This window comes from Rhagoletis pomonella, unplaced genomic scaffold (genome assembly GCF_013731165.1).
Source record: "Rhagoletis pomonella isolate Grant_MI unplaced genomic scaffold, Rhpom_1.0 Rhpom_scaffold_01110, whole genome shotgun sequence".
Classification (NCBI taxonomy): Eukaryota; Metazoa; Arthropoda; class Insecta; order Diptera; family Tephritidae; genus Rhagoletis; species Rhagoletis pomonella.
In genome coordinates, this window is record NW_023459664.1 from 1 (window position 1) to 14,645 (window position 14,645).

Consider the following 14,645-nt stretch of genomic DNA (forward strand, 5'->3'; position numbering starts at 1 on the left):
ATTAGTGTCCCGAATATATTGAAATGTGAAGCACAAAACGGTGAGTTAAATTGATGCCTTCGGTGCCCAATGCTACATACATTGGTCTTGGAGAATTCACAATTCAAATTTATTTTTGTCGCTTTAATTTTGCGGAAATAAATAGAAACCTATCCGTTTAGCGTACACGAAAATATATTCGATTTAGAATTTACTTTTTAAAACTGCTGTACATACATAAATGCGAATGTGGAATTTTAGACATCCGCGGATGCGAATGAGGATGCGGATGTTTAAAAGGTAACATCCGCGGATGCGGATGCGAATCCGGATGTCATGTATTTTTAAGAAATAATTTATGTGGGTAAATTAGGTGACTTAGTTAAATAAAAATGGGAAGGTTAGTTATTTTTAATAATCTGCCTTATCCTGAGTTTCGCCCGAAAATTTGTATTCTGCCCATAGTAAATACATGAAAACCAAAAGTGAAAAGTGAACCGGTTCGGGAAAGTTGAAACTCATGATAAGACTAAATGTTTTTTTTTAGTACTTGAATTTAAAAATTGGAACATTGTATTTAATAAAAACTTTTTAAAGGGTCGTAAATCAAACTTGAAGCTTGACAAAATTGTAAATTCATTTCGATTGACACTGCACCAGTTGAGATGACTTTCATTCCCACGACAGCCGGCTCTACGTACCGGTATGACTCGGGTTTTACCCGACCAAGGGCTGTTGTTTCGGCGATCTGATCCCGTTTAGGTCGGCGAAGTATCTCAGAAGTTGTTCGTCAATAGGGCTACATTCGCTACGTTTTCTTCTACTCAGGACTGCCAGAGACGACTACACCACAACTCCAGGGGTGGAGTCACCTCAGAGTCTGCTCAGGACTACGGACACATCGGCAGTGGACCACGTCTTTTGTGGCCCCCTGCTGCTCTAACAGAGCAGCCTCCACGGCTTGGTTGCTCCTACAATCTGCACGGTATGTCAGACCAGGATATTTCGTAATGTGACATCAGTCAAGTGCAACACCTGCCTCGGCTGGTGCCGTAGGGAGGAATTCATCATTCTTCTTTAGCAAAAAAGTGATGTTCAAGAAATTTTAGGAAAATGGGATTAGCACCGCGCACTTATATGATATATGCGTATCTCAAAAACTACTTGACCGATCTCGACCAAATTTGGTATACACATTGTGTTTAGCCTCATTAAGCACCGTCTTGAATAATTTTGACATCGGACAAAACCTAGTCCCCCTAAAATATAGCTAGCTTTGAGTTTTTTAAAATTATCGTTACATTGGTGGCGCTAAGGAGTCTAAGCGGAATGTGTATACCAAATTTAGTCGAGATCGGTGAAGTAGTTTTTGAGATACACATTTATGATATAAGTTGGCGGTGCGACCCTCATTTTTGTGAAAAGAGCCGTTATTCTCCACCAATTTTATACGAACATTATTTTTGTACGACGCTTAAATCACGACCGGGAACTGCCAAACATAGCGATGTAAAAGAAGCGGCGTAAAATTCATTTCAACATCACGTCAATCGGTACAGTACGAAGATTAATGTCTTGAAATGATCGTGTATGCAGATGCCCTCAATTGAAAAAAGTGTGGCCTTTCGAAAAATTCAACATGGCGTCTAAACTAACTGTAAATTAGAGTTTGCTTTACAACTTTTGTGCCGCTGGAGAACCCAACATTAAAAAAGAAAAAGTAACAGCAGGTTCTTATATGTTTGAGGTTGCTGATTACGAACCTAGAGCATGGTTTTAAAAATTCATAATAGCGAATCCAATATGGCGGCGAAAAAATTAAAATTAATTCGGTCCGCTTGAAACGTTTGCTTCTGGGGTTCTTGGGGCCGTATATTACGAATCAGAGGTGAGGTTTGAAAAATACAAAATGGCGGGCCCAATACGACGAAAAACAAAAATTGAAATCGATTAGATGCTCTTAAAACTTTACAATCAAGGGCTCTGATCACAAATCTAAAATCAGATCAGATTTTTACTAACATGTTACTCATACGCCAGGCACGTACGAGCGATTTAAGTTTTTTCCATAATAAATGGTAGTTCCAATTTGTAATTTGTAATTAGAGACTATAATCGATATAAATTTTTTGTCGCCATATTGGATCCGCCATTTTGAATTTTTCCTATCTGACTTCAGATCAGATTTATGTGATCATTTTAAGACCTTAATCTTTGTAATCCGTCCTAAAAAGTGCCGAGATATAGGACCATTTACGGAAACGAGACAGCGGACGAACTCGCAAGGATGAGACACTGGGCAACCATTCCTGCAGAACCTTTCAGAGTGCAGCTGGCTCTCTCTGTATGACGTACTGAAATTCACAAAAGCCGTCAAATAGCATGAGTTGTAGAATAAAAATGGTAAAACTTGCAAATTGTTTGTCAGCAGGGTGGGAATCCACTTAAACCAACCAACCAACAAAACTTTACCTTGGAAGTTATCTGCAAAGTGACTCCTTTAAGGGCACGGGGAAAAGCCCACCCAACCCTCTCCTAGTGAAGAGCACAACACTAGTTTTGGATAGGTTAGCGGACAGCCCATTCTCACTAGACCAAGTGGCACCTCATATTCAGCCTTTTAGTAAATGAGCGATATATCCTCTAAAACAAATGTTTGTTTAATTCTTTTTCAGATTCATCAGCATTGTTTCGATCGACGACTTGTATTAAATTTAATTAAAAATACACACTATTCAAATAATTCATCAACACAACGCACATACATACATATGTTCATAGGGTCCTATTTGTTACTAAAGGAATAAAAGCAATACAAAATAAAGATGAGTGATCGAGAACTACAAAGTTGTAACTCGGGTGGACAATTTATGGATCGTGGGCGTATGAATCAAAATGGTGTTGTACAACCTCTTTTAACGGGTACGTTAGCAAAATGATTGATTAAAATATTTACTATTCCAATGATAACTTGAATTTAAAAGCACATGTATGTACATACAACCATACATTAACATACATATATTATGGTGAACCGCAAATGTAAGAGCCTGACTAGGCCTCTATCTTTTTTCATTTAGTGTTTGTGAGCTAGATATAAATCTATAGCATTGTCTATATTAGGAGAAATTCAAATTAAAGAAGTTAAATAAAAGCTTGTAAAAAGGGGAAATATCCTTAATTTTTATTTGCTGAATAATGACCGCTTATCGCAAGCGATTGACGGTGAAAGCAACGATTATCTCTTGAAATTTTATGAAATTGCGTCATCTGCTATTAAATGGAATATTTTGGAGTATGTATGTATGTTCAAATGTATGTATATACATATATTAAAGATTTTGTTTTACATAATGATTAAGTCAATGGACACTTTACAAGAATTAAAATAAATACATACGCAGGCACGTACATACATACATATCGCACACCGTCTTCAAAAGAGTCACAACTCAAAATAATACGTTTGTCAGAAAATGCGAAAAACTATTTCTTAGCACATGATAGTCATATGGACAAGTGCGACTTTACCTTAGGTTTTTTTTTGACAAATTATAACAAAAATTTGCTCCAGCTTTTGCTAAAAGGTAAATAAAAGCTCTGTGTACATTTTTAGCGCATAATCTCAAAAATGCCAAATTTTGAGTTGTGACGGTGTGCGATATGTACTTATCTCTTACTCATGTGGGTAATTTCCAAGCAAATTGTAAAATCGTTTACTTATGTATGTGAAGACTTGAGGAAATTACGATAGTGCTCTTAGGCCTTAAAAAAGTTGTTTTTTATATTTTGTCATTTTTTCAAAATTATTTCCTGTCACTGTACACTGCCACTTTTTATAATAACCCAACAAACATTTAGGTTTGAGCTCAACTTGAGGTTAAGTTGAGAACTAATATCATGTCCCCACCGGAGCTAACCACGTAGTTATGGCTATTGAGTTGGTTCTCCCGATAACCCACTTGATTTAGCGTAGTTTCGCCATATAAAAATGACAGCACTTAACCATTTCACTGAGATGGTTAAAAGCTAACCCACTCGAAACCACGTCGAAAGTCTGATACAACCCTGTGTTTTCCCGCCATCTGTGGGTCATTAGCGTTAAAATGTAAAGAATTCGTTCCGTACTAGTGTTTGGACTCAACTAAGATCAGATTAGACTTACTCCGGTTTTTGAAAAAATTTGAAATCTACTCCTCTACTCCGCTTGACTTCAAATCTATTCCGTTTTTTTCATTCATGTTATGCCCCTCCTGGGACCGTTTTTTGAGTGTTCACCACCGGTTTCAGTAAAAAAATTGAAAGTTAGCCAAATCTCACTGTTAAAAAGTAACTCTTTCATAGCAATGCGTCAATAAAGTAACTTCGTTATTTTTTGATGTATGTCTGTACAAATTGGCGGATGCAGAACTTTACTTAACTTGTTAAAAAATATATGTAGAATGAAATTTATATAAAGTAGAAAAGGTTTGCTTTTTAAAAAATTAAGTGTTAGATACGTTCTACTATATAGAAAATGCTAAAAATTACCTAAATATGTAACATATTATCCTTACATTGCCCCGCGTTCTTATTTTGCATGAATAGAAAATATTTTAGTCAAACAATTAATGTCAGAAACAAAAATAAAAAATTCAATCTAGTACAGAAAATTTGTTTTTGCTCAGATTTTTGCAGTAATTTAGTTCTGAATCGATTTTTAGGTCCGAACACTGTTCTTTACATTTGTACTGTTTTATAAACCTCAAACCGCAGTGTGGACAGCAATAGTTAGTGATGTGGTTAAGTTCGATTTGAGATGGTTAACTTTTTGGTGGGGACATGGTATAAGGTAATTCTCAAATCTGTAACGTTGTTTCTCAACAGTACCTCAAGTGGAGGATCATAACGTTCTCAACAAAAAGGGTAGTTTTCTTTGTATCGACATATGACTGTTTCTCAAGCTGAGAAAATGCTAGTTCTCAACTTGAACTCCAACGTGATTCACCAATTGGTCTCGAACATATCATTGAAATACTGAAAGACATAGATAAATTTAAACATTTATGTATTTATTTTTTTACTCTCTTTGTAATACGTAGTTAATCAATATCGCATAGTGATGGGCAAAATAGCGATTTTTCAGTATCAGTGAAAAGAGTGATTGCGATTTTTAAATCACAGTGATTTTTTATGGCTATTGCGATGGCTAGTTCTTTTAATAACACATAAATGTTAATAGTTAGATCTAATAAATAATGACAAATCAGTGTTCGTACATGTAGAGATAATTCCCTACCCGTAGGTATTTCAGTGGAAAATATGAGTGTAGGAAAAAGAGGGAAAAGCTTCATTTATTCGCTCAAAAACTGCCATATTTCACTTCGTTTTTTATTAATATTTGCAGCCATCTTTACTCGTTGATACAAATTTTGAAATAAAAAACTGAAACGCAAATAACACGATCAAGCAAATCAAACTCCTTACTTGAAAATGTCCATTTAAATCAACCGTGGAAAGGTAATGAAAAAACGTAATATACATACGAGCCTATTTACAATGATAATTAAAAGTTGTAAAATCGCCCTTTCTACCATGATAAAAAAAAAATCACCATTCCCAACTTCTGTTGACTAGCTATTTGTCAGATGTGATTTTCATTCACAGCGAGATATCATGCAAGTAGAAAAATCACCAATCATTGATATTGTGGCCTGGCAGTAGCAGTCACTATACGCGATTTTTAAATCACAGTGATAAAATCACCGGTAGTGAAATATAGGTGATAATAAAAATATAAGTGATAATAAAAAATATAAATAAACAACGAATATTTAGTATGAAGAATTGTTGGTTTTACTACTAATATAACTAGAAACTGTAGAGTGAGCAATATTCTGCACAAGTAAAGGAGCCGATTTTATGTGTGGGAGCGAGAAGACTGTTTTATTAACCGACTTCCAAAAATGGAGGAGGTTATCAGTTCGTCGGAATATTTTTTTTTTTTTTTTTTTATGTATGTTACCGCATAACTTTGGACCACGTCAACCGACGTCGATAATTCTTTTTGCATCGGAAAGTTAGTGTCTCAGAGGTGGTCCCATACTAATCTGGTTAAGATCCGATCAGCGGATCATGAGATATATATATATATTTTTTTTTTATCTGGGAGTTGAAGTCGGTTTTTTTTTTTGCTAAAAATTACTAGTTACAAAACCTTTCTATTATTGAATCGTGATTAAAACCCTTGGTACAATAAAAACAGGTAGAAGCCAATTTGACGTCAAACCTACAAAAGTCAAAGTTTTCGGGAGAGTAAAAATAGAAATGAGCGTGTGTAAGGAAAAATAAAAAAAATGCATTTCACTGGTCGGGGAAACCAGCCAACAAAGGAGAGTCTTCTCGCCCAATAACCCTCCTTTCCCCGGTAGCGAAGACACTCGAGGCCCTGCTGCTCCCGTATTTTACGAACTACCTGACCCCATCAGCATGGGTTCCGTAAAGTGCATAGCACAACAACAGCACTTAACGCCATAAACACTCAGATAACTGGTGGCCTAAACCGAAACCGCCCCTGTCAGAGAACTATTCGAGTAGTGTTGGACCTGTCCAAGGCGTTCGACACTGTCAGTCATTCAACGCTACTAGAAGATATAGAGGCCTCCTCACTCCCACAGGGACTCAAACGGTGGTCGGCGAATTACATGAGTGGTCGACACTCGTCAATAATTTTCAGAGACAAAACTAGCAAGCCACGTAAAATTAAACAGGGGGTACCACAGGGTGGTGTCCCGTCCCCGCTACTGTTTAATTATTACATCTCAAAGCTACCGCAACCACCAGAGGGTGTTAATATTGTCTGCTATGCTGACAATTGTTCGATCATGACGTCTGGGAATGGAATCGATGACTTGTGCTCGAAAGTAAACGGTTATCTCGCCGAACATTCTCGCTTCTTTACTGTAGGGAGCCTTGCCCTATCCCCTGCGAAATCCTCGGCAACCCTTTTCACCACCTGGACGAAGGAGGTCAGACTGCAACTGGGTATTCACGTCGATGGCGTAACAATACTGACGGTGAATAACCCGAAAATCCTCGGAGTTACCTTCGACAGTCTGCTCTCCTTCTCGGCGCATACAACCGCAATTGTCAACAAAGTACAGAGCCGCAACAATGTCCTCAAGTCGCTGGCCGGCAGCACTTGGGGCAAAGATAAAGAAACGTTGTTGGCAACATACAAGGCAATTGGCCGACCGGTTGTAAACTATGCAGCGCCCGTATGGTCGCCGGGGACTAGCAGGACACAGTGGATGAAGCTACAGACCTGCCAAAACACGGCATTACGAACAGCCACAGGATGCCTCCTGATGACGCCCCAACACCATCTACATGACCTGGCCCAGATGCTCCCAGTAAAGGAGCATAACATATTGCTCTGCAAGCAGTTCCTTGCTGGGAGCCACAGACGTGGCCATCCCTGCGGACAACTACCAGGGAGTGAAGAGGAAAAAATTTATTTCGTTTTGCGAATAACCGTGCTATGAAATGCCGCACAACTGGAGAATTTCAAGAACGGATATAACACTTTCCTTAGGTTATTTAAAGAGGCAAATGACCACCAAACCGTAATCTTAGCAGACAAATGTGCCAATGAAAATCGTAAACGTGAATTGTTGGTGAAAATGTTGGACCAAAAAGTTTCAATAAAATATATAAAAATTTTGGGCGGGACGAAGTTCGCCGGGTCTGCTAGTTATAAATAAAAGGAATGTTCGCTATGCAGAACATTTGTACAAGTTGGTACCAATTGTTTAGCCAAAAACCCAGTAAAACTTGCAAGGAGAGAGCACAATTTTGACATTTCATTTGGAGGGGAAGTTGCAAATTGGTGCTGGCAAAATTTTTGCCAGTAAGAATTTGCAAGCAGGATTGTAGCACACGGTTGCGTTTTTGTCAACATTAATTTGAATCAACGGGTTCGTTAAATTTAAAAATGAACAATCTTGTTGCGATTCACCAATGAAAGAAGTATGTAAATATTCGTTTATTCAATTAATTTAGTTAATTCCAAACATTTGAAAGGTACTCGGCTGAAAAAGCTGTATTCGTAATCGGAACGCACTCGACACCACTGTCGATATAGGAAATCCGACAGTGACTTCCACAATGAAATTGAAGCGTATGTTGAAAAAGTCAGAATAAGAAGAAATATACGTATAGGTCCTGTTTTGGTTTCCACCTGAAATAATTTAAAAAATTTTGTATGCCCGAAATGCAACCGTGGACGCCAACTGGCAGTGAAGCTTGCTAATGTTTGCTAATTCCTGTTCGCGAAAAACTTAGTAAGTTTCTCTCTTTGGGGGAGTAAGGTACCTTGTTCTCTGAATTTTGTTACTGGCTAATTCTTACTGGCACTTGCATAGCGAACACTCCTAAAATGTGAAAAGCTCCCATCGATCTGTCTACAACAGGACGAAGGCCTTAGACCTGTCTTCAGCAAAGGAGGTCAGAATAGTTAGTTATGCGTTTTATTTGTAGTTGCGTGTAACATGCAAAACATTACAGTCGATTTTCTTTTTAGAATGGAGCGTTTCGGCTTAGATTTACAGCGTAAAAATGCCGAGTTTCACTGCACATATGTAATACGCCTATATTGGCAGTAACGGCTAGTACCGTTTGAAAACATTACAGTCAAGATATATTGTTTTAAGAGCGAGGCAGGCTTAAAGGGTAACAACCAAAACTGCGACACTTAGAAATTACTACCAGAAACAAACTAGAAGGCTTTGAAATTATTATTTTTTGTATTATATAACTTGGAAGTCTAGATGTTATTAAAATGTTAAAATATTAGTTATTATTAGCTCCATATGCAAGTGATCGGTATTTTCATCGCACACGCGCCGTCATGTTCTGCACGACTGCATCATCGACATTACGCGATGCGCACCACTACTTTGTTTTGCACTCTTCAATAATTTTCACTCTTTCACCTGTTTTCTTCAAGATTCCTTTGACAATTGACCAATGCTCCCCAATAGGACGTGGCTCTGGGCTATTGGGTGGATTGCAGTCGTGAGGTACAAAATTGATGTTATTTGCATTATACCACGGCAATGTGTCCTTGGCATAGTGGCAGGTTGCCATGTCCGCCTAGAACGATGGCCTACTCCTTATCTGGTGATAAATGACAGAAGACGCCTTTTGAGGCACTCATCCCGATAAACTTGATCATTCATTGTCCCGGATGGGAAAAAGGGCTGCTCTTACGGCCGCAGGAACAAATAGCTTGCCAAACCATGTGGTTTTTGGAAATTTGGACTTCATTTTCAGCTTACAACTTTCAGGGGCATCTTGACGACTTGCAGCAGTATAAAAATCTTGACCTGCAATATATTTTGAATTTTTATAGCAGTAGGATTCGCAGTCCATAACAATGCAGTTGTATTTTTTAATTTAGAATTCATACAACTTCCGAATGCGAGATTTCGCTGTAACATTCTACTTTGCACCTCGGTCTGGCGCTGTTTGAGCTGTAGAACATCTCAATGAAGCTTTCCGCTTTACCGTTTGTACGTAAAACTGCGATCCCCGTACGGATTTTGCAACATAACGCGACAAAATCTTCGGATCTCGCGAAAACGCACTGAGGACCTTCCGAGCACTGTCTTTATCACTTTGACCATGCTAACCCACGCTCCCTGGTTTTCTCGTAACTGTCAGGGCTTATTTGTACCGATTAAAACCCTGCAAACTGTCGAATAGTGTACTCTTTAATTTTTTAGCAATTTTACGTGTACTTAAGGCCGGATCATTTATAAACTCGTGCAAAATAGTTTGTCTCGTTTCTAGCTCGGTTGCCATTTTTAACTCAACTAGGAATCAAATTCAAATGAAATTTCTTCTACGTTCAACTAAGGTCATGGTCAACTTATGGTATTTGAATTTCAAAATATTGAATTCGTTTTGGGTAAGTTATAAGCTTCCCAAAGTGTCGCAGTTTTGGTGTGTTCACCCTTTATATGATTATTTCAAAAGTCACATAAAAAAGTCATGACTTTTCAATGACAGACAAATTTCTAAGAATTGTGGTTGAATTTGCAATATTGCGTACATAAATGCAACAAATTTCCGAGTTTGCTCTAATCATTTCAAAACAGATGATTACAAGCTATCAAAAAGCATTTGGGAATATTTATGGGCGCATGCAGTTCCTGAATTGGAAAAAGGGAGAGCCACGAAATACCCGTAAACAAAATCCCCAAACACAATATCCCCAGTTAAAAAAAAAAATCCCAAATACATTATCCCCAATATTGAAATCCCCACAATCAGAGCTGTGTAAGTGTGAAATCATTTTCAATTTTAAATCAACAATTTTTTTCTATCCAGTTTTCATTACTTATTCTTCGCTTAGGATTGAGGTTTAAAATTTTTGAATTTTCCATTCTCTCAAAGCAGTTATGAATTCACACATCAACATATTCATAGCAAGATTGAAAAAACCAATGCCCAATCAAAAAAAGGTTTAACACTGAATGAGTATTGAAAAGGCTGCAATCTTTTATGTGTGTGCATTCTTTAACTCAGTACCAATCATTCGTTCAAAGCCACCCTGGTAAATAACTTTTTGATAAAAATGAAGATTTTTGACAATTGCTCAATTGTAAAAATTCAAACCGGCGTTTCCCAATTTAAGTTTTTTGGTAGAGGGGATTTTATATCATATGTTTGGGATTATATATAAAACAGTTGTATTAACATTTACGTTTTAAATATAATTCATGTTTTATCTTGAAAATGTTTAAAATTTACATTAAATTAGATAACTACTTCGCATAAGCTTTACATTTAGGTTGATAAAATTTTAGTGAAAATATTTTAAAAATCTTAGTGTCTTTAATAAAAAAATAGCTCATCATAAAAATTGTATCGCCGTTCGGTGTCGGCGTAAGTTTGTAGGTCCCTCCCATTTGTGTGACAGCAAAGGCGCACGCTACAAATCGGAGGAGAAGCTCGGCCAAAACTTAGCAAAAGTGTCAAGGCCAAAATATGATTATTATAAATAAATTTAGTTTCAAACAGGTCGCAACCCTCTTCAAACACCTCAAAAGTATTCCCAATATTATTTAGTTGTAAACCCGCATGAGTCCGAAATTAACATTTTTTAGCAGAATTTCCAGATTTTACCGGAAATCGTACATGGTTTTCTGGCAACTGAGAGGACAAATAAGAGAGTAAGTAAGGTCATCTCTTTGTCAGAAGCTACCTGGTGGTAAATTCTGGTAAATGTGTCAAAAGATCCGATGTAGTGTGTTTGACAACCAAATTGTAAACAAAATAGAAGTGCACTCTGCTAATGCATGTTGAAAAGTAAATAATTCCTTGCTTGAGTGGATGCTAATGAGTTTTGGTTAAATTACAAAACGCTTAAAAAGGTATTAGCCGTCATTTTACGTTTAAAAACTTTAAAACTTTAACACATTACCACCCTATACTCTATATGTGGTTGACGATTGAACTAAATCGTTGTTTATTTGGGTAAGATTAAAATATATTTTACTTTTCAATATTGGAGTTCGTGTGAAACAAAAATTAATAATTTATTGTTATGTATGCAAATGAGAACTACAATTCTGAGCTTATTGAGCATCTCTTAGTCAAAAACAAAGGCAATTTTGCTTGATCAAGTTTCGAATCTAAGAAGAAAATGTTTTTAACAAACAAAAGGTTAATAATAAAATTTGAAGGATTTAAGATATTGCGTATGGTAGCATGAAACGTCACAATCTTCTTAATTGTCAGGCTGTTGATATGGCTACGAAAAAGTGACAATGGAAACACATAGCTGAAGATTTCATACTTACAGTGGGATAAACTTCAAACCTCTAATATAAATTAGTTAAATTTAGTTATTATTTTTTTTTTATAAATTTTAAGTTTTCGTTTGGAACAATTTTCATGAACTTATCTATTAGGAGATCTCTTTGGAAAATTACCGTACATCCGATATCTATTGAAATTTTGACATCCTCACTTTTTGGAAAAAGAAGTTCAAGATACAAGTTTATGTGCAAAAAATAAATTAAACAATAAAAGTCTCCTTATATTTATGGAACTTAAAATAGAAAAATTTGTATTTCGTTACCCAGACTTTATGAATAGCCTACTCTATAAGTAATAGTAGAAATTCCGAATTAGTAAGTTCAGTCAAGACGTCATTCAAAAGTTTTGAAGAAAATCACTTTTCTCTTTTGTGAAAATTTGTGACTATCTTATGCGAGTATTGTCGACAAAATGTTAGTCTATGAATGACTAAAAATTAACGAATAAATGTTTAATCGCGATTAATGATTAAAATTAATTAGGCGATCGCTGTGGTGTAGTGGTTAGAAGTGCGCACTACCATTCCGCAGGGTGAGCGTCCGAGCCCATTTCCGGCCAACAAAAAAAAGAAAATGTTTTTTGTAATAGTGGTCGGCAATAACGGCGCAATTCAAAATTTCAGGTTTAGAAAAATACATAATTTGAAAGCTTACAGTATGACTGCATATAATCCGGAATAATTACGTTCCAAGACATATTATTGCTAAATTACGAAACAAAAAATCTTTAATTGGCTCTACTGAAATATATGAAATTTTTAGTTGTGTCGATATGTAAGCGCCTTTCTATTATTATTAGTAATCATCAACACAATTTCAAATTACATAAACCCAGTCACAGCCCTTTTTTGTACTCAACGCTTCCAGAAATCACATAATACATAAAATAAATAAAAGCTGTTTTGATTAATATTACATAAACTGGAAACTGTTAAAAATAAGTGCGCTTGAGTACATAGATTAGAACCCATTTAGTTCCTAAAATGTCTGTTTGCAACACATAACAATAAAAATGCACATCAAATAGCTAAGAATGATGAAGGAAATCGATTCAGACATGCCTGTTTAACTGGCCGTGCGTTCTCAAAACAAACACATGTTAATTAAGGGGCTATTCAAGTATTATGTAACCAGTGGGACGCGGGGGTCTTGGTTTGCTTATTTTTAATGACAAGGGGCAACATTTCTTCAAATAAGTAAAACATTAATTACATACGCACAAATTTTGCCTGCAATTTCGATCACAATTGAACACTGCACTTCACTTTCATTTCGAATTTTCGAAAGCGTTTTTTAAGCTATTTATGGGTTTAACACTTCTTGTGGGCACTTGATATTGTAAAAAAAATATGCGCAATTCGATCCCTAACTACATTTTTTTGTAAAGAACGCCCGTTTGCTTTAAATTTGAAAAATACAATTATTTTTTTATTTTGTATACATCTGTCATTTGTTACAAATGAAGAAAAGTCCAAGAGTTGCCAAGTATAAATATCTTTATATCTATTTATTAAAATAATAATTTACAATAATAATTTATTTAATTAATACTTTATTAAAATACAAATTTGAAGTGCAAATACATTTGTAAAACTGTTTATCACAAAATGTTATTAATTGTTTGCAAGCATACTATAGTTTTCATGCATTTTGAGAATAAATAATCTAATATGTGTACATATATATCGTCGTTTAAAGTACAAAACCGCGTATCGTCATTCTGCAAAACCGTGTGACTGACATTGGCTGCCAAAAATTGGATTTGCTCACAAAAGCTCTTGGCTCAATTCTTATCCATTCGTCCTGAAATATACTAGCCAGAAATACGTTTGCTTTATAAAAAAGATAACCATTTTGAAATATGGGTGACTTTACTCTCTAGAAAATAATTTATGCAATTACGCGGTTTTGCATTTTCTTGATACGCGGTTTTGTACTTTAAACGACGATATGTATAGCATGTACTTACGGCGGCCGCCGTAGCAGAGTGATTACATGTGCGTACTTCCACTCCATAGGACCATGGTTAAATACCTGGTCAGATCATAACCCAAAATAGCAGTCGTCCTTCGGCACGCAATGGCAAACCTTCGAGTATATTTCTGCCTTGAAAACTCTTCTTATAAAATCAGAACTCATGCCTCAAGTTTGAGCAGAAGTTCGGCCAAACACTTAGAAAAATATTTTAGCACCAAATATTTATTTGTTTACTTATTTTGAGGGAGATGGCAATCTTCTGGTTTCACATTTTGAGTACAAAAATTTCAACCCTGATACAACAAATAGTATTAGTACTGAATGATATTGACAGATTGCATTCCCATAAACGTCCAATCATACATGATTGAGTTCTTTTTTTGCATTCACATTCTCTATGTGAATGGGTGTCAACCATTCCATAACACACTACATATTTTGTGTTTACAATTTGTAACCAATCTCAAGAGTGGTTGTTAAATTTTTTAAATCAAACAACGATGAAACGAAAAAAATGAGAATGCACACTCAATTGATTCAATCATTACACAGCTCTGCCCACAATTTCTTGGTGGTTACAAAATCCCCAAAATACAAAATCCCCAAAGTTTCGAAAAAATGATATTACCGATCATATAAAAAATAGCGCAAGCCGACTCTTACCTTTGCTATGATTCGTACTTACATAACCCCGTTTACAAGATTCAAGTATTTGAAGGCAATTCTTGTTCACTATATTTTGAGTTTTCTATTTGCTTTTATATGGTTCAATTTTGTTTGAATTCAAGTTTTTCGTTCTCTACATGGGAAACGACGAAAATGTCG

At 36.0% G+C, this 14,645-nt stretch overlaps 1 protein-coding gene across 4 annotated transcripts in view; it reads left to right on the top strand.

Moving 5' to 3' along the window:
• Nucleotides 1-2,654: 2,654 nt before the first annotated feature.
• LOC118751954 (nicotinate phosphoribosyltransferase-like) overlaps nucleotides 2,655-14,645 on the top strand; it is a gene marked incomplete at its 5' end in the record, with an annotated part of 47,037 nt that continues 35,046 nt past the window's right edge. For all 4 annotated transcript variants that reach the window (XM_036486779.1, XM_036486781.1, XM_036486780.1 and 1 more), the window contains 1 exon segment: nucleotides 2,655-2,901. In XM_036486779.1, the coding sequence (XP_036342672.1) occupies nucleotides 2,805-2,901 (97 nt within the window).